The sequence below is a fragment of the Athene cunicularia genome, assembly GCF_003259725.1.
Source record: "Athene cunicularia isolate RWA chromosome 1 unlocalized genomic scaffold, athCun1 chr1_part2, whole genome shotgun sequence".
Lineage (NCBI taxonomy): Eukaryota > Metazoa > Chordata > Aves > Strigiformes > Strigidae > Athene > Athene cunicularia.
This window is the reverse complement of record NW_020799092.1, coordinates 19,748,069-19,775,923: the sequence shown is the minus strand read 5'-3', so window position 1 is coordinate 19,775,923 and position 27,855 is coordinate 19,748,069. Positions and strand designations below refer to the sequence as shown.

The window sequence follows — 27,855 nt, the reverse complement described above, 5'->3', positions numbered from 1 at the left end:
TTTGTCAAGATTCAATTGTCTTACATGAATTCAAGCACAGTATTTCTGGGCTGTCAAAGAATCTCAAATCAGAGAGCCTGAATCTACTGTCTTTGCAAAACTGTTTTCACTGGCTCCTCAACTCTGGCTGGAGAACTGAGTGACAAGTGCAGAGAAAATGGTGTTACAGCCCCAACATTTAAATGAGTCTTCTTTGTAAATGTAATTCAAGATGTTTTGACAAAACCAAAGTGTATTGCTTAATAATAACTCTGCCATTCAATGGCTACTTGTGTTCTGTTCTCAAGTCTCACATTGAACCATCACTTGAGTGCCTAAATATCCTCCAAGGATGCCATCAAATGCACAGCTGGCAGCTGGCATATAGGGTTTCTTTTGTGTTCCTCCTCCTAACAGAAAAATGCATAGATTGTAAGTTTTGAAATAGCAGATATACTCATCTTGCCATGAAATGTCATGTGCTTTTATTAACAAAGGCTTAAGAAATGCTGTTCACCATAGAGGAATTTTGATGAGCAGAAAATCAGTTCCCTAAGTGGAATTTAGCCAAGACAGAATACAGTGTCCTGTCACCAGTTTCTAGATCTGTGGGTCCTTGGAAAACAAAAGACAAGTCTGCAAATCTAAGACAAGGGCATGTCCCTATCTCTTCAGTTTGACAGGTACAGGCCCACATGGCATAAATGAATGTATATCTCTTGCAGAGGCTCCAGTCCATGATCGTGAAACATTTGTCAGTTGATCAGTAAGCTTTTGAGGTGAAAAGATGCAGAGGAACAAATATATTAAGAAACCACCATACCTCCCACACATTCAGAGGATGAATCATTAAGAGGCCAATTCTGCAAGGTGCTCCACACTTCTCTGCAGGTCTGCACAGGAAAAATTAAGCAATGATGTAAAACAAGAAAAACACTCTTTGCAACTGTCCCACCACCAACTGCTAAGAGCTATTCATTAACGATCACCTCTTTCTTTCCTCAGCCCACACATGGGGGTTTGGATGGCAGTAGCAGAAGTAATGTTTGAATTTAGCCCTGTCCACCTTCTTGATGATCCTTCCCAGCAACTTAAAGGATAGAAGTGTACAAAAAGCTGGAGAGATTACTGTCACCTGTTGTTGGCTTTTCAAGCCGTAAGATGACTGGTGGTTTTTCTGCTTTGGGAGAGACAATCATGTTCAGGTCAGGCATGGGCCTAATTGCTTCGTACTAAAGCAACTTGTGCTGTGCAAACCATTTAGACCATTTGTGGAATATGTGATGTGGAAACTACACCCTTATGCTATGATAAGCAGGTGGGAAGCAAACCCGCATGCTTATTAGACAGTGCTATTTGAGTTCTTATCAGCTTGACTTGCAAGGACAAGACTCTGCAGATGTAATCTACAGACATTCATTCATACTGAGATATTTCAACACCACCTCTTAATCTTCAAGCTTATTTCATCTCAGCTGAAGGTTGAAGGGGTCAAGAAAAAGATGCATATTTGTCTTCAGGAGCTGGAAGCCTGAAATTGTTGATAACTCAAGTAGCAGATTTCTAGAGAATAGCAGTAAATAATGTCACAAATACTTTAAAAGAGGACACAAAAGGAATATTTTAAAATACTTTTTTACAGACTTTACACCAAATAAACTACCACTTATTTTAAAGCCAGAGCTGCAAGTTACTGGAAATCATAGTCAATGGTTGTTCATTGGTCTTAATAGATATCTGTGAAATGGGCAGGAATTTCATCGTTCACAATGTTTCACTTCATGTCCAAGTTTTCTCTGTCGCTTTTTTTCTTTTAATTTTAAAAGTGGTCATTATTCTACAGTAATACATTAATATGATGTGGGTTGAGGGTTTTTTTTGTTTAAAATGTATGGCATATTGTGTTCTATTAAAAAAAAATTGACTAAAGAATTATGCAAAAGGCTTTAATAATTTAAATACTTGTTCAGCCATATGGAAATGTACAATCTGGTTGACGTTCTGTGGGAAACCTACAGTTGCTATAAACTTGATGAATTTTAAAACCGCTCCTACGTTATTTAATACAACAATTTGTTAAAGTAATAACACTCATTCTGTTACAATTTGCCATACTGGAGATGCTTAGAGATGACTCAGGGATAAAAAACTCTAATAGTGATCAAAAATCCTCTATAGTTCAGGAGGATACAGCACTGGAGTTTAGTCCTGCCATCTCTGAAAATACTACCACTTCATCATTACACAAGGAAATGTCTTTATAATATTACACAGAATGGAAGACAGAACATAATAGTTTGGTTCATTAGTATTTTTTCCATGTAATGCTTTATAAAAGAAATAAACCCGAAGAAAATAAAAACAGACATGTAATTATTATGATGAAGTACATTGTTCTTATTTAAATAAATTTCCTTGAGCAGTATCTTCTTAAAAGGTGAAAATTAAACACTATTATTTTTCTCACTGTATAAAAGTGACAGTAGTAATTATAAAGAACCTGATGGTCTTATGCTTATTTCATCCTAAGTTTTCACAGCAAAAATATTAAAATTCGCAATATTACCAAAAAGATGCAAACCTGTCAAATATATTACTCTGAAGTAAATTAACAATTAATTTATAAGAACCTACCATAGGAACTATTAAGTGGACAGTAGTAATGGTTTTCTATATAAAATCTATCAAAAATTGTTGGAGAAAATATACGAAGCGTAGCTGATAGCTGATGAAATCTGCAATATGGCCACACAGAAATAAGTTGCAGATCATCAAAGTTAGCTCTTGTGCAGAAACATCCACCATGAGTTCATTCATTTCATTTTTCACTGGAGAACAGCAGGAGGTTTCCATAATGCAACCATCGTAGGAAACTGATTCAAGGCTGTACTTTAAGCTTTACCCGTAGTTGGAACTTGCAACAGTTTAGATTTTTTGGTGCTCTGATCTCTCTTGCTCCCCAGAAGGCTACGTAAATATAAAAATCTCCAGCACAAAGACAGCTCTCTAAAGCACTGGCAACTGGTCTTAGTAGAAGACTGAAAAAAAGAAAGGAACAAACAGATTTAGCTGGACTGTTAAAGCAATATTGGTAAAGCAACACAGTAACACTCCATACATAAACCGGAGAACTAGGTTGTCATTAGAAGCTCAGAGATTTGTAGTCTATGTTCTGCAGACACACATGCACATAAACTCGTGGAGCTCAGAGGATCCTTTGCAGGTTTAAATGTGCTCAGCTTGGCCTGAGCCAACAGCCAAGTCCTGGTCTTGCACCAATGAAGAAGGCAAAGTGAACTTTCAGCTATTCTGATTCACAAAAAAAATGTCTCTGGCATTTAACTAAAGCACCTAGACAGGGATCTAATTAACCCAGGCTCTGTCCATCAAAATGAATGGAAAGCTGCAATCTAAACGTGCTTCAGTCTTGCCCAGGTCAAGGGTGATGGTGTTGCTAGTTTAGACATCTCAGACAGGTTACTAAATTTAGATGTGATGACCAGCTAAAGGTCCCCCTGTGTATGAGAGCTCCTAGCAGAGTCCATGAAGCTTTAACCATTCACATGATTAAAGATAATCAGTGTATGTCTTTATATACTATGGTATATACTACCATATATCCTAGGCCTGTGTTCAGCACCAGGGCCAGCCATAACTGTTTCTGGCTCTTCACCAAAATTAAGAAAGGGTTCTGCTTCCTATGGAAATTGTTGGCAGCTTTATAACTTCCCCCTCCCCACTGGCTAGACATCAAAACAGTTCCCTTTCAAAAATTTTTGATGTGTATTTAGTTCAAAATCTGAATGGAAACTGAGCTTATTTTTTCTTCAGATATGAACTTGTAAATGACTTTTTTTTAGTTAGTGCATACTCTTAAATCAGGATTACAGCCTATAAATTTTCACTGCCCTATTCTGGCTGGTGGAGAACAAAGCCCCCACAGATTCACCCATAGCAAGAGTAAAGCTCCAGTAGGTTACTCAGTGGGTGCCTCACTATGGCTTCAATGTCCTCCCCAAAATGGAGAAGATGTTTTCTAACTGCAAACTATTTGTTCCTGGGAAAAGCTTTGTCTCCACAGAGGCTGGTCTACACACTGCTGCTGCACCTCACTTCTCATGGGAGGTCTTAGTACCTCTGAAGGATTAGCTGTGGTGTGGTTGAAGGTGAATACAGGGCATTTGATTATTCCCAAATGGAGTAATACAGAGATTCCTTGCTTCCCACTTCTCACCAAGAAGGTGACTTTCTAATTTATGTCTGCACCACTGAGAACTGGCTCCAGGTCCAGCAGTTGAAGCAGATGGAGAAGTAACTGAGCGATGCCCAGACCACCCAAGAGCAGCACAGGGAGCACTGCCACCTTGTTTCTGTTCAACAAATAGACTCCAAGCACATAACATTAATTAAGGCATACTGTACCTCCAGCTCTTTGCATCTCGATGTGTTTATTTCCTTCTAATCTTAATTAAAAAACAAAAGATAAAGATGGTTAAAACATTGTAACATCACTAATTTAGAACACCATTAAAAAAAAAAAACAAACAAAACAAACCACATGCCACAAAGTTACTACTGTTCCAAACCCAGCTATTATTTTGATTAATAGTAGTATTTTTCTTTGGTTTTTTGTTTTGCAGCAAATTTTGGAAGCACCAGCTACTGACTAAACACTGTGCTGACATATGTGACAGCAGCATTTTGTTGGTTAAATCTAAACAATATTACATGATTTCATAATTATATGTTTATGACTTGTCTGTTAAGTACCTAAAAACCTAATGCTTTTTCCCACTGTTTGAAAATATCACATGGAAAAGAAACAGTTTCCACTGGGTTTCATATAAGAACAGAAATAAACCTGAAAGCAAGCACTTACTAACTGTTATTACTGGAATTCACCACAATGCAAGTAAACACCTTCAAAACTAAAAATAGCACTGAGGCTCCGCAAGTGCATCTATCACAGTCTCTTAGTCCTAACAGGGTTTTGTTTTCTTTGAATTCACAGAGCACTCAGAGCATGGAGAAGCTGTTCAGAAGACAATGTACCACACTGTCAGCATCTGCTCTAGGATCCTTCTGCAAAAGTGTGTTAAAATTTAAATAAATGGGAACAATCACTATAACGATTATAAATAGCCCCACTGCCTTAAGAGTCGCCAAGGCTAGCCAGTCTGTCTGAAATAATAATTGATTTTTAAAGGAAATACATCTTACTAGATAAAATTAAACTGAGAAAGAAGGGGGACTACAATACACAACTTGCCAGTACCTTTCGGTGCAGCTTTTGTCTGACTGGAAACCATAGCAGCCGCATCCGATGGCAAGCCAACATACACACCACCATAGTTCCTGATATAAAGAAACAAATAAAGAGAATTCAGAGCTGTATTGTGACACTTCTCCCTATAATGTTGACATTATGCAACAGCATTACACAGACCATAGATGGTCAGAGAGGAGGGCACTTCTGCATGAGCATCCACAGAGACCCCTCGTTTCCCATGGCTATCGGAAAGTGCCACATGCTTGCTAATGCGGTGCCAGACAAAAAACCTTAAGGCTAGCTGTTACTCTTGAGTGGCATACAAGCCTGTGAAAGAAGTTATTTTTCACTCAAATTCCTAATATTTTTCATTAAATCCCAACTCTCTTGTGATAGTAAACCCCACCTGCTCAGCTTCTTCTAGACACAGAATATATCCAACTGAGGACAGAGCCAACCTGATAGCAATGTTTGACACTGGGACCACTGAAGCATCTCACTTCAAACAAAGCACACCAATTAAACAGCACTTTGACCTCTCCCCATTAATAAATAGGACCTGCATCCTCCTGCTTAGGGCCACACTTGGAGCAAACTTAGCAGGAAGGAGCATGAGAATGTTAGGTACTTCCATAGTCCAATTGTCTCCCCTTCATGGCCTTGCAAAGCATAATTTCTGGCTCCGAGGCCTGTATGAAAAGCAGAGACTAATGCAAGGAGGTGACAGACTGGGTCCTTAAGAGCCTCTGCTGTGCCTAGAGCTACTTGCAGACTCCCATTATGCTGCTCTACCCCGTTAAGTTTCAAATTAATCACACATCCTCCAGCCCCCAGGGCTCTAAATCGACTTCTGATTTGTTTGATGATAGAGTCATACTTCCTTTGACTTCCATCCCAGCAGAATCTCCCACAAGTGCTAATGCCATCTTCTGTGGCAGGGCTGGCGTGAAGGCAGAGGTCACTGGCCCTTACCGAGCACATCACCGACAGCTGTGAGATAATGTGCTCTTCTTGCTGCAAAGTTCCCCCCATCCCCAACTCACTAACAGGATGGGGGGGACTCATCAATACTGGGCTCTGTGTGAGATCTCCTCTCTTCTGTTTTTTCCTTTTTGTCTGCTTTTGTGATGTTGGTGAGAATTAGGAAGATGGAAGGAAGGATGTACATCTGGCAGCAGAAATCATTGCAGCCTACTGCAAACAAAGCCAGCCCCGGCAGAGCACCTACCTCCTTTTGTCATCATCTGATACAGATTCTTCTGCTCTGTAACATCAAAAGATACAAAATACATTAGCAGATTGTTTCTTTCAGATACTCCATGACCATCTGGGTGGATTCAGGAGCAAGGGAAGAAGGGGATTATTACTAATCTCAGTTTAATTCAGGTCATCCACAATTCAATAAAGTACTTACACAGGCACAAAAAGAGTGATAATTTTCCAGTCTGATATACAGAAGAAATAAAAGGATTGAGAACAGATGCAGCTTACTTTTCATGAACCCCACCAGTGATGCCTGAAAGTAGATTTGTGAGCTGAAACTGGTAAACTAACACATTTCCTGAGAGAGTCCTCACACTGCTCCACACATAACAGGAACAAGACTGGGCTGCTATTCCACCAAAAGAGTACTGAAAGGTACTGGGTGTCCATGCTGGCATGGGAATGACGATGAAGAAAAGATGTTAGAGCCTCTCCATAAAATGAGGTACTGCAATTCCTGAAGTCAGAGTTGTTTGCAGGCCAAGTAACTGTTACTAATCCTTTATAAATGGGCAATTACTTCTCTTTTACCTTTAGGGTAAAAATCACAGGTCAGTCTGTAAATCGATAGAGAGTCACTGATGTTTGGCTCCCCCCACTGAAATACTGTCCAGTGTAGCTGAACTGGAGCAGGGGGTAATCGGCAACAATGTGAAGACAAATTTAGTATGGAAAAGATAAAGATTTTATTCTTGCTCTCTGAGGGTATAGCGCTGCGCTGCAGTCTCAGTCTGTGCCCCAGTGTCAGTCTTCACACAAATTACTCACCCACCTTTGATTAAGTATTTGGATTGAGTTCTGCTTGCATGGCTGGGAATGGATCAGGGCAGCAGCTGCATTTTAGCTTGGCCTGCAACCTACCAACCTAGCAATAAAAATAGAGGCAAGATAGCTTGAGTGTTGTTAAATCCAAACATCATTCACTCCTTCCCTACAGCTGGGGGCAACTGTGACAAGTGCCCGAGGAGGAGTCCCGGAGCACAGCTGCCCAGGGAGCCACGAGATACGGCCACAGCAGTGCCCTGGGAAGGCTGCAAACAGCAAAGGGGGCTCTGCTATGGAAATGCTCGTGCACAGGGTGTTTACCCAGATATCCTCACCTGAATATTCCCTTTGAAGGACCAATTGCCTGGACTATGGGGGCAATGCAGAGATACTCCCCATCATGAGCTGAGCCATGTATTTCTTATCTGCTCCCCAGGCAATAAAACTGAGATATGGCCTTTACCCAGTGTCAGGGCTAAATCCATACTGTAGCCTTGAAAGGCATTTCTGAACCACGATCTTGAACAATAATATATGACATTTCTTACTGCAATTTATTTATTCTAAAAGGTAGATGTGCCTACTCTTTAACTGTCAGGGCTCTATGTCATCACTGGCCCCTGAAGTCAATGTTTTTTTGGCCTGAAGTACAGAGAGCTTGTAGGAAGATGCAGCCTTAAATGCAAGAAAACGCCCCTTAAAACTCAGTCAGCACTCTCCTGGAAGGGTAGCAAATGCTTAAAAGTACTGGTACAAGTGGGAAATTATCTTACACTTATCTTCTTTCTAAGTGGCAGAACATTACCAACTATCCTTTCTGTGTCACCACAGCGAATAAGGGTACACAAGTCCTTCTAATAGTAGAGGTTTGGGATAAATCTATGCTGCAGTTTTGGTAACTGACATTCATGCATCGCACAGCACTGAGGGGTGAGCCTCCTCGTCTGCTGTCTTTGCCTCTGTCCTACCACTCAGGAGAGTCTGAGCAATAAACTCCTCATTCTCTGGCCCTCCTGCCACTCCTCCCTGGAGGAGCTAGTGCTATTTCAGAAAACATTTCCCATCTCCTCTGACCCCATGTAGCCTAAGCCACCTTGCAGTCCTCACACATACAGACAGAAAAATACAGAGGTAATTTCCCTTGAGGACTGTGAAGCTGCTCTGTCCTAGTGTGGGCCAATTACAGCTGAAGAAAGTGGAAAGCCTGTGTAATATATCAGTGGGTAGAAATAAGGCCTGTATTTTTAGAAAAAAAAAAAAAAAAGACAACACTTTAAGAAAGGGACTTTGAGTGCCAAAAGATCAGTTGGTTCAACAGAAATGATTGCCAGTGAATGTGTCACAGGATTGATTTTCTCATACAATTGGAAACATTTTCTATAATCCAGATTAACCATTATTCAGAGAAAAGAATCTTTTAAAAGCGCTGGCACCTTCATGCACAGCCCAAAGCCTCTAAAATAAAGTTGTAAGAATAATAATCAATATTGTCCAACAGGAAATTAATGCCAATGTTTACAAAAAAAAAAAAAAAAGAAACTCTACTAGGCAATGGGGCTATTTTCTTCTGTTCTAGAAATGTTTTGTAATGGGGCATCACTGGACCATTACTGTCACTCACCAAAACAAATTATCTAGGCCTATGATTAAGCAGACTAGGTTTTTTAAAACGTTTTGCTTTCTTCCTTTCCTCTTAATAGCTACAAATCTAAGTCTAATTTTGCAATACCTTTTCCCCTAAATACACAACAGCAAATATGATCTGGGACTGTACAGACCACAGCTCTTGGGCTGGGTGATGACTGGGTGCAGTTTGCTGTAGTCCTGCTAGGAAAGAGAAAGTAAGCAGAGGCAGGAGGAATGTGGAAAAGTGAGAGGGAGAAGAAAGAAAAATTCTGGTTATGGCACTTAAGAAATAAACTATTTTCCATCCCTTTCTGAGGACTCCTTTCTAAGCAGAATGGGGAGGAATGATGTTAGTTTATGCATGACAGAAATTCACACACCTGCTGCCTTCACACACTGTAGCTTAAGGCCCCATTTTGAAAGGTGCCCACTAACTTCACATGTTTAAATGTCCAGGTGCCAGCTGTGCCACTGCAGAAGGTACTGCTTCTGTGCCCAGGCTGGGCGAACACGAGTGGCTCTGGGGAGCAGACTCAACCATGTGGAAATGAGAATGGAAAGAAGCTCCTTTGGTTTCAGCAGTGATCCATCCCATTGCCACATTTCCCAGACTCAGAGAGGGTATGGGGATACAGGAGTCCAGCACATCCTTTCTCTCTCCCTCTCTACCTCCAGTGTGTCTCTAGCTTCTTCTTAGGTCAGGGATAAAGGAGGAACCTAGCATAAAAAAAAATCTTTAAATATCTCTATTTACAGAGTCCTCCAGGAAAAGCAAGTTAGGATAAGCTTTTCTGCACCAGGAATAGATGGCAAAAAGGAACTTAGCACTTTGATATACTTTGTACTGATCGGCTGCTGTGTCGCTGCATCTTCCCCCAGATGATGTTGACATCTCCTCCAAAGGAACTGAGAGCATGTTTTTCAGCAGGTAGCATAGGTGAAGTTCTGTAGCCAGTAGGTGGACTTAACAGCAAATCCACGTAACGGCATTCTATCCTGAGCTAGAATAAATGTTTCTTTTGGTAAGGATTTGTCTATCTCAGGAGGTTTCCTGTCACCCTCCTGTCTGAAAAATGTACTTGGTTCAATTGTCAGTTTTTACATCAATCAGACCTACGTCCATTTGATGGTAAAAGAAGCTGTCATTTTTCACATAATATTTTAAATACCAAATGACAGGCATTCACATTAATTCATTCCATCTACATTTTTCTTACCTCAGCTTTTAGGACTCTGTTCATGCTGAGCATTATACAGACTCTTTCTAGCCATGCTCAGTAGTCCCAGAAGAAATGATTCACTAAACTTTGCACAAGTGACAGACTACTTCTCAGTTTCTCAGCATTTCTTGGGAACAAAGGCCTGTCATTTGTATTTGGAGGATTTCTTCCCTATATTTTGAAACAGGCTTGAATTGCTGTGTCCTTTCCTTATTACTGTTATTAATCTTCCTCTGAATTTAGCCACATTCTGAATATCACAGGCATTGCATTATTTTCTAGCATATATTTAACCCCTCCTATATCTAAGCTTTTCCAGTAAGCAGTGACATACTTCTCTTCATTAGTGGAGCAGGTGTGTTGGCTAAGGCTGGCCAACAGCTTCACTGTTGATTTGAGGGTTGGAATACACAGGAAGAGATCACGTTCCCAGACCATACGACCTTGTTGTCACCATGCGGCCCTCAATCTCACAGCACTTTGCATAGGAAGATCATATCATCATCCCTATCTTACTGGTGGAGAAACTCAAGGCCCAGAGGGAAAAGTAACTTCCCGCAGTCACCCCAAGAGGTTCAGAGCAGGATCCAGGCCTCCCTCCTTTCACTCAGCTGCTCACTCCAGGAGACGCTGCTGCCTTGGCAATGAGTTGCAGCCAAGAAATGAGAAATCTCTTGGGTTAGAATAACCAGATTCTGTATTGAAAAGTATGCTGTCAGTAAGGACACACCTGAATGCTTTTCTGGACCAGGACCAATATGATTGAAATTTGACAGAAAAAAAAAAGTGGGTTTTTTGAAGAGAATTTTTTAAACTTTAGCTGATAGAAGTGAAAAGGTATAAAATAAAAGCTTGTGTGGATCTATAATGTCAGTTAATATAAATCTGCTTTGTTCGTTTCCGTGAAACTAGAATAGGTTTTCTGGTATTTTACTTCCTTTGTAAAAATCTGCTGTAAAATATTAGGATGAATGATTCTGGACTTTTCAGGTCATCGCTGCCATTCCTCATTAACAGATCTGAATTTCTAATGTCTGACAAGAAGGCTCAAGCACGCTATTACTCATGTAGGTTGTTCAGCTGGCTCCACTATACTTACCTGAATGAGTAATGGTTCCAGGATTGACCCTTTCACTTTCTTGAAGTTTGCACTATTAATCAGGTTTTTTAAATTATCCCGATACTTTTTTGAAACATGACGGATGATCTAACACTAATAGGTAGGATGTTCCCAGTCCTCCTAAAGCCTGGCCCTACAAATGCTTACACACACACAAATGCAGTTCTACATACACCCATACCTTTAAGCATAGAAATGTGCCTACTAAATTCATAATTTAGCAGTGCTTGCAATTTTGAAATTTAAAACTACCGAAGAGCAAAGAGAGAGAGGCAGTTCTAAATCAGTCACTTAAATTATCTAAATTGAACAACAGAAAAGGCCCTAATACAAACTAAAACCAGTGGGTTTGTATAAGCAGAAGTGCTGAGGGCATGGATGCTGTAGGCTGCATCAAGAAGAGGTTACTCATAAGCTTGCTTTCTGTAATTTATTTACGTCTGACACTGCAAACCCAGAAAACAGACTACATGGGTAACACAGATCTCAAGAGTATCTGTGACAACAGCATTCATCTGCCAAGTGAGACCTGTTGTTAGCTCTCAGTTGTGCTCTGTAATAGCAAGGACAAGCCTGTTGTTAAGCTCTTCCCTCCACTTGTTTATCTGACTTGACAGCCCTCATTTCTACAGCAGGATTCCTCCATCTAATTAGAGTAGTTATTCTAAATGAAGTAAATAAAACTGAAGAATGTTCCTATTGCATAACATTAAAATCCTCAGTCTCATCTCTAGTGGCAAATACCAATTATATAGAATAGAAGAAGAGACCTCAGGAGGACTTCTTTAATGCTTCCTTTGATAGGAAAATAAATTTATGACTGAATAAAGCTGTTCCTGCACACTTCCACATCAGCAAATGAAAGATGGGCTGAGTAATGCTAATCTTTTGCTGGTGCTTTTCTGAAAACCAGAAGTTGGCAAGAGGCAGAAGGACAACAGAGGTTCAGACTTTACACATTTAGAGAAAAACAGGATGGGTAGGGCTGCCCTCTGCTACTCAGTGTCAAATACAAGGGAGAGAAAGAGGAACAGATAGATACTATCTTCAATGCGGAGAACATCTAGAGAAGGTGGGTACTTTGAAAAGGAAGTCTGAATGGGTTACCAGGTTGCCCACAGAGGAGAAATTTGCCTCGGTGGCTCTCTACATCTCTCACAGGGCTTGGTGGAAATTTATGTGGTCACTTCATACAATGACATGGCCTTTGGAAAAAGGTGTGCTGCTATGAGACAGGGAAGAGTAGTCTGAAGTAACATGATCACCTCTGGGAAAACAACTCTTTCAGCAGAAGCAGAGAAAAGACATTTCTGTTAGAGAAATAATGAGGGAAGTAATCTGTAGAAAAGTAAACAAGACATTAAATTGTTTTGTGGAGATGGAAGCTGTCACTAAAGACAATAAATATCTAGTGGTGTTGATTATATGTTAGGAGCCAGATGAATCATGTATGACTGAATCTAGTATAAGGCTAGTAGGACTGAAGGTAAGTCCAGGCTTAAGTATTTGAAAGAGTAGAGTAAGTACTTACACATCTTTAGTAGTCCCTGTGGCACCTGGAATGAAAAAAAAAAAAAAAAGAAAGAAAAGTGCATGTTTACAAGATAATGGCATAATCCTCCAAACCAACTGATAGTACAGTAAGCATTTTTCTGCCTTTCTGTCCTAAACAACACAGAAATCGCAACAGGAATGTTCTACTGTCAGTGAACAGGTTTCTCGCCAATGTCTAGTTTATCCTTAATGATTATCTGTATTATCCCTTAAGTCTATCATGCGTAGATCTGGGCTAGTTTCTCAGTGGGTGAAAATTATGCTGCTGTGGACCAATGCCCCGGTGCAGTCACTCAGGATGAGAGCAACATAAGATAAAATTCATCTTTCTGAATTTTACCTGCTTCACTTTGCTCAGTCTTCTGCTAGTTTTGTCCGCTACAAAGTCACTGCAGCTAACTCAGTTACTCCTGAATGCCTGTTTATTTTGCTGTTTGATTCAGTTGTAGATATGACACTACATGTGTAAAATGTGGCTCCATTCTTCCTGCCACATAAACAAAGTTTTATAAAACAACTAGACAGAACTAATATAAATGTTGGGACACAATCCATCCAAAGTCCCAGACATCTAAAGAGATCGACCACCCCTTCATTCATCTTGCTATTTAAAAAAAAAGCAAAAAGACAAAAACTACCACCTGGCTGCCTGATCTAAGTGATTGATTTTTTTTTTTTTGGGGTGACTCAGATGCTTCTTGCTGGGAGAGGAACATTCACTCAAGTACAAGCTCTTTCCTGTTCCTCCCAAGTTATTAATGCCATGTTGCTATTGCTGGTATATCATTCAGCTGAGTAACAACAAATTATCCCTTCTATTAATTATACAAGCTAGGGTACACATTAGAAAACCTTTCACTTCTTTTCCTCTTCCTCTCAGTACTTAGCTGGAAGAGGTTATCTGAGCTCACTCTGAAGAAACTACAGTTGTCAATCCAAAAGATTTTATGGGTTTGGAGGTATAGGTTGGGATTTTTTCCAGTCATGGCATTTCACTTCTTGAAAAACTTTAATTTTGCTGCTGAAAAATATCCATAAATAGCAAGTATCTTTTGTCTCACTCTGATGTGTAAGAATATGCCTTCCGCATCCTTATTTTAAACAGAGAGAGGAAGAAACAGTCCTGCAAGGCCTTCCAGCACTGTCCACCTGAATGGGTGGCGCGGACGGCAGGAAACACCTCCCTTTACAGCTAACTCTTGAACATCACGTCACTCCCAGTTCCAATGAGCTGGCTATCCCTCCTTTTCTCAGCTACAACGTAGACTAGACTGTACACATTTCTTTTGTTAGTACTGCTTCCAGAGTCAGCAAAATCTCAGTACAGCTAAGTGTATCATCAGAAACTCTTAATTAAGCTGGAGGGAGTACCTCTATGCACAATAAGCTCAGGTCCTCACTATAAAACTTTATTCTGCCAGGCAGCTTTCTAAGACTTTTTGGCTTTATAGGGACATTACATAATACTACATATAAATCCTCCAAATTAATTGTGTCCGGGTGGAAGGTTGGCATTGCAGTGCCACATACAAGCTTGATCTTGGCCAATGTAGGGAGACGTTTTCTGCTACTAAGGCAAGATCATCCAGGGTCAGCTCAGCTACATAACTTCAGAGCAACACCCTGCACATCTAGACATCAGCAACACCTCAGACAACACATGTTTTGAAAAGCCTAGATCCACTGCTGTAGCTAGCAGGATCTTTTTTTTTTTTTTTTTCCCCCAGGAGAAACTATTCCTGCAATATCCCTGTTCTGCCCCAAAACCATAACTTTCTCATTTTTTCAACCTAAACTCACTGCAAACAAACCCAATTTCTCAAAAAAAATAAGATGAGAGGTCTTTTGTGAGGCCTTTGCCGAGCGTTTTCTGAGTCTGAGCTGAGGTCTCAGCGCTTTGGATCCTTGTTTGAAAAAACTAATGCCTTCCTTGCAGCAAGTATACCAGAAGTAAAAAGCATTTAATACACAAACTGAAACCTTAGCTGAGTGAGAACTATGTGCCTATAGTACGATTACATTTCCCAGTGGAGATGACACTCAAATTCCAGTCAATCACCAGGCACACTTCAATGTCATGTCCATGTTCAGTGCTGTACCTGCCTTCAGTGCATTACAGTACACATACATTCACAGTCTGGGGACAGGAGCAGTCTCTCAGACCCATCAACCTGGCCTCCATGTAGAGCTATACAGCTATGAACCTGTGTTTGCTGAATGCAGATGTGTCACTATCATTCACACCTGGCAACACTTGTTTCCTTGGAATATTAAAGGAGGTGTCGCTGCAGAAAAATCATTGCAGAATTTTGAAATGCACCTCACACTAAAACATTGAGAACTATGATAAAAACAAATTCACTTTTCAAGGGGTCATTTTTCTATTTATAATAAATAAATACATATAATAAACAAACTGTTTTCTACTGTTTTTATAAACACAAAGAACCGGTTATCCTCACTTCCGCTGATGAGATTCCATTGATTTCAGTGGTATATTTCTCATTTTCGCTAGCAGAAGTGAAACAAGAGTTTGGTCCAAATTCACCTGAGTACCACTAAAGTACCTGAATATAGATCTGAAAGTATTTCCAATTCACAAAATTTTCTTCCTGGAAGAGTTCTGAGCGTGCAAGTGAACATCCCTTCAGTTAGATGGCCCATAAGGTTTTCTTCCTTAGGCAGCCTGAACACTCTTTATAGAGATTTTATTTCTCAAGGAACCCAATAATATCTCAGTTAGTACAGTCGTGTTTGTTTTTAAAGTCCAATCCATTCACCCTCACCCCTGTTACTTCACTGACATATTTCTCTAACTCCTCCATGTTTAGTGAGCGACATATTATTTTATAGCTGCTCAAGTTCCTCTTGCCAGATGTTCAGCCAAAGAATCTTATTTACCATGGATTTACAAACAGTGCATAGCTCTTCCAGAGCAGTGAGGCTTAGTGCTCTGGTAGCCATGATGTTTTAGATATGTGACTTGAGAAAAGCATCACACATTGGAAAGTTTGTCCATTTTTTCCCACTGTATCAGCTTGGCCTAAAAGAAGGCAACACTTGACCTTACAAACCTTGTCTTAATAGGCTCGTGTTGATTTAGTTTTCCAAAATCTGCCTAATCTCAGCAAGAGGCTGAGGGGAAGACAGGAAGCTGTATCTACAAAAAATAGGCAGTATTGAAGTGTCCTGAATGGCTTCTCTGCTCACACCACCAACACAGTCGGACCATGGGTGCATTTTGGCATTTTACAGCTGCAGGAGGGGAAGAGTACAGCCTGCAGAATAAACGAGGCCCATTCAGCCATACATCGCTCTGAGCCTGAGTGATTACAGAAGAAAAACGTTCTGTCTAGAGTAGTGGAGCTATGATCCCTCGGAAAAAAAAAAAAAAACACAGCCTTTTAACAGTCACAAATGAAGAAGGACAAGAGCATATTCCAAAGTATCTTCCATTCAGTGAGAGGAGGGTTTGCACTTTCAAAACAACAGCAGCTTGTTACTGACAAGCCTGCAGGATTTCAGCAAATGCAGGACAAACGCAAAAGATGGTTGAAAGAAATTGACAGCCACAGACAATATTCCTCTGTGCTGAGAAATGCATAATGAGTGAATGTGGAAGACAAAAAAACATAAAAAGGATGAGAGGCAACCACTTACATGCACAAAAACATGGATTCAAAGAACGCCAGCATCTGACCTTAGAACAGATCATGAAACATTTTTCCCATTAATTTTTAATGAACAATTTCCTACAATATTTTCTTGCAAATACTTCAAATTGTTACAAAAAGCAATAAAAACATAAAAATTACACACACATGCATGCCACAGTTAAGATTACAAATGAGTTTCCTATTGTAGGCTCCTTTCTGATTGTACTCCAAAAGACAGCAATAAGGAACCAAATCCTAACACCAATGAATTTATTCTATTTATACCCCAGTGTAACTGAGGACAGAATTATATCAATTTACTTCAAATTGATTACTTCAACTCATCAGGTGGCAGTTCTGTACATAGACATGACCTGATTAAACATTAATTTTAAAAATCAGTTGGATTTTAAATAGAATGGCAGGATGGTTTCCTGGGCATTCCAACAAACTTGAAGTTAGTAAATCTGTTTAAATTTGATGTGAAAGTTCTTAATCATAATTTGTATTTTAAATTCTCCAGACTAACAGCTTCTCTGTATATTTAAATTAAGGCTAGACTGCCAGCCTCCACTGAGTACCATAATTTAAGGTGCTGTCATTCCTACTACAATTGGTACAGAAAGGAGGAGGCAGTTAAAAACTGTTAGTGAAGCAACACTAGAATGAAGGGAAATGCCTTAACTTGGAAAAAAAGTAAATTAATGTTTAACGACATATTTTTAAAAGACCAAAACAGAAGAGCTATTTGGAGTTTCTAAAACACCAGGAAATAACATGAAAGAAGGATACATAGAGTGAGGTAACAAAACATCAGGAAAATAGCAAGTTGTTAATAAAGCTGTGTGTAATGGGAAATTTAAAAAATAAGTATAAACCATAGTTAACAAAACAGCTAGGTGACTTAAGAAGGATGTGTATACATTGGTTTACTTAGTTGCCATTTGTCAACTGAAGAGCCTTTTGCCAGTGTCTGATGCTCTGGAAGGAAAGTTTAAACTCTGTGAGTTACGCTGGTGTTCTGGAGTACTGCACCACAGACAGAAATGTTATTCTAGATCATGTCTATTAGTTTAGATCTCACAGAGCATAGAGCTGATTGCTCCTCTGATGTCATTCTAGCCGACCAACAGAAGATAATATCATTAGCTGAACTATCATTACATATACGTCTGCTAAGGAAAAATTGAGTTAGGCTACAATAGAAATTTTACCAGAGTAAGAAAATGGGGTCTAGCATAACATGTCTGATGTATTCTGTGAAGTATGCTACAATATTATCCTTAGTCATATAATATGACAGAGAGTGTTACAGGTTAATTATACATTATGTACCTCTAGCTTTGACATTACTGACTAGAATAGTCATAACTTTAGCACTAATGATGTAGTCATGCTGTGCAAGCCACAAGATTAATTTGTATTTACACAGTATTCACATCTTTCAGGAAAATACTCAGAGTTACACTTTCCTTAAGAGCTCTAGAATTCCAATTAAAAATGGTACATCTTCTCCTTCCCCTATATAAAATAATTTTATTTTTATTAGATACACTTTGCAAGGTATGCTAAATGGAAAAAAATAAATAGTAGACACCTGACTTCTTAATTTTATTAATACTTGTTGATTATTACAACACCATAGACTGCATAGTTATTCCTGACTGACAGTGGTGAAAGTAAGAGAACTGGACCTTTCAAAGCTGTTTTTGCTTTGGAAAGCTCTATCAGGGCAACAGTAATTATTCCATTATACTAACTATATGTTTTATATGGCATTGTCTTTTACCTGCACTAAGCCATTGGAGATCTGCGGACTATTCTAGAGAGTATGCAAAAGGCTGTCACAAAATGCAAGTTCAAGTATATTATGAATAACAGTACTGGTAAGTTAAACTACTGAAGGGGCTCCACCTGCAGTAAAAATAATTTATGAATCTGCAACCCAAAACCTGTTGAAAATAGCTACCGTTAATGCAACGGTGGACACATTTATTTAAACAAACAAACTTTTAGTTCAACATAATTCACTAAATACTACTGCTGTCAGAGTTAGTCAGTCTGACATTTACCCGTTTTGTGTCCTGGTACAAGTTACACAGGGTGGCCAGATCAAGATTAACCGAGAAGCTACAACAATGGGACTAATAATCAACTCAAAATTTTCCTCTCAATTTCTCTGATACTTGCTCTGGTGCTTTTAGCCAGCAAACAAAAATGGGATGTAAACAAGCACCCCAGCAGTATGAAGCTACATTGGTCATAAACTGACACAACTTGCAGTCACAGCAGTCCAGGAGTTGACTAATGGGAGAGAATTAACGTGTGCCAACAGGACAGCTCTAATGAGTGGTAGAAGTTCAAGCAAATTCATACAGTGCATTCGTTATGGGTGAGGGAGGCCTCTGATAGATAATACATGATACCTAAAACGTAATTTGGAATAATTTAGCAGCAATCAGGTAAGCAATAATGGCAGAAAAGCCACCCCTTCCCCTAGGAGTGAGAAGTGCAGGGCTTGGTGTGTAAACCATCAACACACCACACAAACATAGACACATACATGCAACTTGGAGAAGGCATCATCATTCACACTCAGATATGCCCAGTTCTTCAAACCGGGACTAACACCACCTGAGGCACCACTGCAGCTCGGCATAAAGTCAGTCAAAATGATAAGAGATGGAGACCCAGTAATTCCAACTTGTCCGGCCACTGTTTTGCTGTGTATTTCCAAGAGGTTACAAAGCTAACAAGTGCATCTGAAAGACTCAATACAGGTACTGAAACAGATGGCAATGTTTGCCCAGTGCAGTTAGGATGAAAAATGATTGTGAAATGCTCCTATTTATAATAATATGGTGAAACTCCACCTTTCAATTTCCATATAGGCGGAGCCGGGTGGGAGATAAAGCCGCGGGGACCCCTCCTCCTCCTCCTCTTCCTCCTCCTCCTCCTCTCCCCACCCATCGCCTGGGAAACCGCCGGCCCCCAGCGCCGCCGCCCGGCACCACCCCGGCACCTCACCGCGCCCCCGGGCCGGCCCCGAGGAAAGGGCCCCCCCACCTTCCCAGGCTTTCCCCTGCCCCCCTACCCTCGGCTGGAGCCGTTAAGCCGGGGATAAGGCTCCCCGCAGGCTTAAACCCGCAGGACCCCTCGGGCTCCCCGCAGCGAGCTCGGAGCTTCCCCGGGCAGCCAAGACGCCCCTTTCGCCTCCCGCGTTTCACGGGAGCTTTGGGACACCCCTCATTCACCGCGGGGAAACCGGGGTAACCACAGGTCCTGGCTGCGAACCCTACCTCTGCTAGCAATAACAGCCACTTCGCTGTTTTAAGCAAATATTTGCTGCTTGCTTTCAGTATTTCTCTTCTCATAGAAACATGATGGTGAAACTGCAGACCCACGGGTTGGTAAGAGCTACAGATTCGCTTTTCCCAATTAATAACAACAGCACTGAGAAACAGGCAAGATGACTTTACAAAGTCTACAAGCAATCTTATTTTATTCAAAATTTGTATCATTCCCAAAGAAGAATTTTACTTATTTTCTGCTAACCCAAACCTTTCTTCCACACAGAGAAGTAAAACACTTCCAAACCTTGATGGCTTACTCTTGCTCAGTCCTCTCAAATGAACAGGGAGATGAAGTACAATGGATACAGCCAGATGCAACTCTAGTTGGATACATGTTACTGCTACCAAAACTATTTGAGGGCTCAGAAAGATGTTTTAGGGCTGTCATATAAACACCAGTATGAGCCCCATGTATGCATATGTCTTTATTACAAAAGGACCAGATATAAAACGTTGCTGCCTGATCTTTCAGTCTATTCAGAGAAGGTAAAGAAATAGCTCACGGTTCTCTTACAGACTTCTCAAAAAGCACATACTAAAAATGAGCAGCTGAGTCAGTAATGCCCAGTCTCCTACGGCTTTCTGCCCCAGGGAGGGACACCTGCACGGGCTGGCTGACCAGCCGTGAGCACACCTTGGAGCAGGGTGGGCATTTGTAGGATCTGCTTCATCTGGCTGGCCACCTATTTTCATGACATTTGTAGAGAGTCAGTATTTTCAGGGTCTTTGCCTACACCTTCCTGGCAAATTGCCAGAACCCGATCAATCAGCTCAGAATTAATAAGGTAGGGCTAACGGGCACAGCCACACAACTCCACCACCACCAGCAGCCCCCAACACCAGACACGCAGTGCAATTATCTGCATTTCGCTTCAGAAAAAAAAAATCTCACAGAGGTTCACAGCCATCTCTTTTTGATGGCCAATTTTCTGAAAAAATGAATATAGAAAAGCAAATCCTCAGGCTGAGCTTTCAAAAGTGCCAAGCATCAGCCTGAAGTGAATTTTTAACATCAGAGTTAAGAAGGAAGAAAGGGTGCTCTGAAAGCAAGGCTAAAAGACATACTGCTTAAGATCCCATAGGGTTTTCTAATACAAAACCAAACAAAAAATCCCAGCAACCCACACTGGCCATAGGCTTGCGATACTGTGGAATAATCTATGAACACGGTTTTAATATATCATTTACCTGGGAGGAAGCAGTTGTGGTGAGCACAGAAACCACACCATCTTCTCACATATTAGAAGAGGCAGCTGAGAGGCAAAAATCCCCTGGAGATGCCTCCACACCAAGCCATTGCCCTGGCCACAAGAAGAAGATATGAGACTGGTTCAGAAAGCTGCGGTAGTATTAAGGATGACAGGAGGATGCTGTGACTTCCTTCTAAGTGTTCTCACTCATCTTACAAGTTCAGTGTGTCCTACACAAGCTGACTGCCCTGTGTGCACAAAGAGCTCCACTGAGTTCAGTAAGGCAAGAAACTTCCAGCACACCCAGTCAAAGCTGGAGCTAGTAGCGGTTCCAGGGGTCTTAGGACAAGTATTCCTCTATATACTGCCTGGGACTGCAATGAGTCAGCCCCTCCTAAACCTTTTAAAAGAACAGCCCAAAGGCAAACTTTCTCTCTTGGCAGCTGTATTGTAAATGCCTCCTATTTTAAATGAGAAGACACACTTTAGTTTCAACTTTACCTGTGTTCTAGACAAACAGAGCATTTCACATTATTACTGAAAGAAAATAACTGGTAGCAAAATACAGTCACATAAGCAAGTTAATTAAACGAACACCCTATGTGTTCATTTGGAATGGAGCAGTGCATTCCCTGCATCGGCAAACTCGATGTCTGTCATCACGCACCCTGTGTACTCCATCTCCTTTGAGAAAGATTGGGAGATGTATGGATGTGAGCTTCTCTAAGTATTTCAGAAGGTGTAGTGAGAAAGGACTTTGTTATTCTTTCCCTAAATCAATCTAAAAATTACCCAGCTGGGAAAACAGGTTGGTTAACAGGATTAAACAAACCTGAAATTCCAGTGATTTTCTCTTTTTGGATGTTTTTGCTAGTCCGAGTGATTGAAATCTAAACAATCTGTCTGTCAAGCTGATATGCAGGTCTGTGGAGAGGGATTTTTAAATGCCATAGGAAACAGCCCTTACTTGCACAAGGCTGTATACTTTCCCAAATTCTTTTTTATCTAAGCATCCATATAGAAACCTTATTCACCCATGATTTTTTCTAACAAAGCACTTGCTTTCAAAGGCTTGTGTCTCAGCTTATGCAAGTATAGAAAAAAATATAGTGCTAATTACCATCGTTGGGTATTTTCTTTTGATGAGATGTTCTCAAAACCACAAATGTCCTGAAAAAAACCTGTCGGTTCTTCATCAGTAGTTAGCATCCTGAGATTAATTCTTTCCTAATCAAATTTACAACAGGAATTCAATTTAGACAAATCTTTCTCATTTTAAGAGTTGCACTACAAATCTGTTGCCATGGTTAAATAACACAACCACTTTGTTCATGGTGGATGCTCAATTCCAGTGTGTTCAAGTTCAAATTCCCATGTTTTCCAGCTACTGTGTATTATGCTTCTCCCTGGACAGTTTTACAGTCTTGCTACAGCATTGTTGTTTTATAGTTGGCAACCTCGGCTAGCAGTTTTCACTGACTTGTTCAAATATCATGGTGCTGCATAGATGGTGGTTGTGATCACTTAGCCACCAAAGGTCAGACAGTTACACTCCAAATTCCCAGTAAACCTGCAAGGATGATTCTGCTTGAAAAATGCAGTAGTACAGGCCCCAATCTACCACAAACAAAAGCACTCTTGTGTCAACTGGGGGTTGTTTGCTTTTACAAGTCAGTAAACAAAGCCCAATGCACCAAGATATTAAATTATTTTCATGGGTATAAAGAGGTGGAGAAAAAAAATCAAGAACTTATTAGTAAAAGCTATCATGATTCCACAACCATCAAAGGTGCCCACTATGTGCCAGTGGGAAATGCTTCAGAATTTTATAACCAGAGAAGATCTCTACATTGCTGTGAATATTTTCAGAAAACCCACTGCATTCTTAACAAAAAGGGTTAACAAATTTGAGTTGGGGACCAGAAGCCAAATGACAATTATAACAAAACCCAGAGGCCACCAAGAAGAAGAAAATCCAGAATCCCCCATGTTTCTACAGTATTGCTTACTAATGCCTATATTATGATAGCACTTAATGATCACACTAGTCTGACCCCAACTGTGCAAGGTACCATCCAGACATATAATGAAGTTCCATCTTTGCCAACAGTCAGAAAGACAAGAAATAGCTGATGGGTGAGATAACAGAAAAGCCAAAGTAGGAAGCAGTGGGATAGGATTACTGCTTGAAAAACAGGATGTGCCCAAAGGTCAAAGCAAAGATCCACCTTGCTCAGGATTCTATCTCAGCATTTGCAGACCATAATCTGACTGAGACAAACATAGTTGCTATATATTTAGCTACCCATAAACATTTCTCTTCTATGACCTGTCCCACCCACCCCTGGACCCACCATAAGCCCCTGGCACCCAACGTATCCGTTGTTCCACTCAGCTACATGTGATTTGAAGAACCTTCTTTTGTTTGCTTTGAGCCTGGCAACTTCAGCTGTTGACAGTTTGTTCCTTGTCTCTGGATAAACATTGAAGAATCAATTCCCCACTTCATGTCATTCATGATTTTTGTTCTTCGTAGTAGAATAAACACCAAAGAATCAAGGAATCAATATTCCATATCCCCTAATCTTTAGTTAGCAGCAGTCATGGTAAATTGTCTTTTCTGGGCAGGTGCATCAATAGGTAGTTAAAATACTTTGAAAGAGATTGTGAAAGTATTAAAAACCCCCATCCTATAGACTAAATTATGCTAATAATACCAAGTTTATGGGAGCAGCCAAACTGCTTTGCCCATCATAGATTTATAGTAATCCATGCAGTATCTCCCCCCTGACACTCTTGTGTTAGCAGTGAGAAAATGTGGATAAAGAGCTTTCTATACCATCCCCCTCTCTTCCTTTTTCTGGCTGCCTGCAAGCCCCACGCTCGCCGTGGGAGCTTCTCAGCACCAACTCCACACTCCTCTGAGCCCTGAGGTGTTCTTGCCTCACCTTGAACCCACCGCCACAGTGAGCAGCCCACAGATGGGACAGCTACCAGCTAGCCTTAAATAATCCACATGACATTATTTATCACAGCAACACAGCAAAGAACAGAATCAACGTCCAAGAACTTAAGAATAAAAGCAATATTTGTCTTTTTCCTTGCAGTGATAGTGGAAAATTTGACTTGAGTGTTTCTTTTAAATCAAAATGATGACTCCTTCTATTTAAAAAACAAAAATCAGTAGAACGTGTTGGATTATAATGGTCTGTGGCAGCTAACTTAAAAAAAAATAATTTAAACTCCTTAGTTTAAAGAATAAAGATTATTTGCCAAGACCAAGGGGTTTTTTCTTCCTAAGACAATAAGATTTTCATTCATCTGTCTGTTCCTGCTCTCATGGAAGTTGCAAATAAAATTCTTATTATAAGGCCAAATCAGACATGGATAGGGACAAAATCAACGACATTCATGAAACTGTAGCTTCCCCTAAAACACCTGGCAAAAAATTGACAAGGAACCCACTGGTCAGCCAGGGAGAAATGCAAGCATATCACAAAGTAGAGGACCAATAAGCTCCAAAGAAACGTGAATATTCTGTTAGTGGATATGCCATCTTTACAAAAAATCCGCCCCCCCCCAATCTCTGACAGAATAAATAGGACTTAATTTTGCAATAATTCTTTCTTAATGTGATTATTGTGCACAGTCATGAAATCCCCTTTGTTTTTAAAAGCCAACAGTCCAAGGCATATGATACTTAGCTGATTCACAAGGTAGAAATAGAGTTCAGGAGTAAAAATTTCAAAGGTAAATTCAGGGGGAGAAATAAGTTATAATTCAGCACTAGTACGTTCACATCAGTGTCACATCTTCCTAAAAATGGCTAGATTTTAGATCTGCACAGAGCTTTTGAAGAATTTGCTCCTGAGCTCAGCTATTACCCACAACCTGCAAGATTTTCTTTCAGAGCCATAAGGAGGATCCAGTTTTGGGTCATGTAACCAAACATTCTCCAAGTTCAGGGAACCCCTGTCTAAGTGAGGATCACTATATCAACCTCAAAGCTGATTTAGAAGGTGTATTTTATCAGTCTCCTTAAACAGCTGCATTCATATCAATGGCAGTGAAATACAGTTACAACATCTGCAGCACGTTCAGGCCTAGGAGAGTGAATTAACATCTTTCAAGAGACGGTTGCATTTCAGACATCAGAGTCCTCCCTGGGAAAGGCAGAGGGAAACCAGAAAACCTCCCTGGAGATATTTACCCAAATGCAAATTCTGATCTTCCATGTCTTAATTCTTCAGAATCAGTCAGGTAACTAACTTTCCTTTTCCCTTTCCAGATAGAAATAGAGGATCCCAGTGACTTTTAATTAATAACATTCTAAATTCGTGGGCACATTTTACTTAATTCCCCTCCCTACTATTTGAAAAAGATACTTGGCTTAGTGTTCTTGCATTTGCTGCTACAATTCAAGGTAGGTGCCCTTGAAAACAATAAATAAACAAATGCTTGTATTGTACATTGAGAAACAGTTTGGAATCCTTTATGTGCTCAAAAAATTAGATCCTTCTATTAGAGGTCTTATAAAAATACAGGAGAATCATAACAGTGCTGCCTATCTCTGAGGTCACTCAACCTTCATTTTACTATTGCTGATAAGAGTCTCCTGAAGCTCTATTCCAGAGGAGAAAAGCATCTTACTCTCTTCTTTTAATATTTTATGCAGACAAAGTAATCTCTTTCCCTTGTCTCTCACTACATAAATTAATTTTCAAGATGCAGTTAAATGAGCTTTTACAAAGAAGGGATCACAAAAATGAAAAGATACAAAAATGGCAAAATGCTAGAGAAAGGACCATTATACAGAGATGTCACTGAGATGCCAGTGCAGCAATGCATCCCTCCGAAACAAATCTTTAAGTTTATGCTTTATGTCTGACATATGCTTAATCCCACTGATGTGTACTTAACACACATTTGCACCATTTGATAAACCTAAAGTAGCATTCAAGTAGTGTAAAAGAATCAGATCTAGATCCCTGAGAGAAAACACTCCTTGACCCAAAATTGTATATAAGAAAAGGCACGAGTCTCAGGAGACGGCCCTCTGCACAATATACCGGCCTGACTTAGGGAGTCCCACACTTTCATTTCAAGAGAGGCCCTTCTGCACCCAAGGCTCTTATTTGGTCAGTATCATGGGAAGATGGTTTCCCTGCTTTATTTTCTTTTCATTTTCATGCACTTTTTCCGATGTAAATTCTTCCTCTGTTGTTGATACAGATTTCCATTACAGTTTCCACACAGAGTAATTGCTTTTGCCTTATATTGGTAATGAAGCCAAATAGCAGAGTCACTGCCTTCTTTCTGTGTGCAGTGTGCCTGCAGATTGTAGAAACAGTGATATACATCCTCATGATGAATAACGTCTTTATCAAATCTGCATGTTTATCCACTCTGCTTAATTAACACCTTATCTTTTGAAAACTTAAGTACGCTAAGATTTTTACAGTGGCTATATATAAATTACACTGGGTGGGACTTTCATGACTTGTATGTGCCATTTTATTGAAAAAATTGAATTCTGCTTTAGCAAATACCAGCCAGGTTAAAAACAACAAAAACTCTTATGTCCATCAAATCAGCACCTCTTTATCTAAATATGCATTTAATACAAGAGGATGCTAATCATTCTGATTAATTGAAACTTCTGTCATATTAGGTAAACGGTAAACAGAACTTGTTCATACAATTAACATGGAAGCAGTGTGTGTTAGCTTAATGAAAAGACACCCACATATGCCAAATTATATTATTTTGCATTGACTGACAGAGCAAAAATACATTTTTAACACTGCATTTTAATCAGAATGTGATTTTTGACAGATAAAATATTAGTAATTTTTAAGTGCTTAGAGAAGGGTTTTGTATACATAATTTGAAATCTTTGTAAGAGCAGAATATTTATACACATGAAATGAACTGCAAGCAATCATAAATATGTGTAAGTATGTGTAGTCACATGATGTTCTCATAGGAGGTATCCTTTTAGAACCTATATAAAAGGTGACAATCATCTCTCACTTATATTAAAGATGAAGCAATTCACCTTTGTTGTAACACAGAATCAGCTTCTTGATCCACAAGTAGATACCAAGGGTAGAGAGAAACACAGAAACAGACGGAGTTTGGGAATCTCTGCATTAAAAAAATTATCAAAATTCATTCATTCTGGGTTTAACAAAATAATGGAGGCAATGCACCAAAACCCAACACTAGCTGTTCCTCAATATATCCCTGGAATTACTCCTCGAACGCTAGTATTTTGTTTACTAGTATATGCATCCGTAAATGTGTCCAAAAATCACAACTTGGGGCTCTTAAAATGCATGGCATTGCATAAAAATGAGGAACTTAGCTTAAAATAATTGCTGTGGAGATTTACTTCATTGATTTCCGATTAGTGAGCATTTAGGTTTTGAAAACTTGCTTTTTCCTCCACAATGATAAGGACTAGTCCTTTTCCAGCAAACCCAAAATCTCTCTTACCTCATACCGAGAAGCACATGTCGCTCGGGGAAGCGCTGACGGGGAGCTGACAGCCCTGGTAGCTGTCACAGCAAACCTGCCCCAGAAGGCTGAGACAAGGTGCCTGCAGCACCGATCCAAATGTACAACAGTGTAAAGGAGAAGAGATCTGGACTTAAAGCTAACAATAACAAGAGCACTTATCAGAAACCAAGCCACTTTTTCTTTAGTTTTCAAATACTGAACATTGCTCCTTTTGGCAATGCTATGACGCAGTGTAAATCAAATGTAACAAAACCCCTTAAGTACGGTATACACGAGCAGTTCTGTTCAGGCAAGGGCTGAAGAACTCCAGAGACTTTTCTTTTGTCATAGATTTCTTT

At 40.0% G+C, this 27,855-nt stretch overlaps 2 protein-coding genes across 2 annotated transcripts in view; one reads left to right on the top strand and one right to left on the bottom strand.

Moving 5' to 3' along the window:
* C1H12orf75 (chromosome 1 C12orf75 homolog) lies at positions 1-27,498 on the bottom strand. Its single transcript, XM_026863929.1, has 7 exons — positions 27,494-27,498; positions 19,707-19,777; positions 12,774-12,798; positions 6,477-6,512; positions 5,255-5,334; positions 4,402-4,442; positions 1-3,017 (listed from the first exon to the last, which is right to left on the bottom strand). The coding sequence occupies exons 1-6, from the start codon at positions 27,496-27,498 to the stop codon at positions 4,438-4,440; spliced, it is 222 nt and encodes a 73-aa protein (XP_026719730.1). The 3' UTR covers positions 1-3,017; positions 4,402-4,437.
* The window catches only part of APPL2 (adaptor protein, phosphotyrosine interacting with PH domain and leucine zipper 2), a 59,482-nt gene continuing 47,036 nt past the window's right edge, over positions 15,410-27,855 (top strand). Inside the window, exon 1 of the mRNA XM_026868366.1 lies at positions 15,410-15,416. The gene's annotated coding sequence lies outside the window, so the exon portion shown is untranslated. The remainder of the gene's footprint in view (positions 15,417-27,855) is intronic.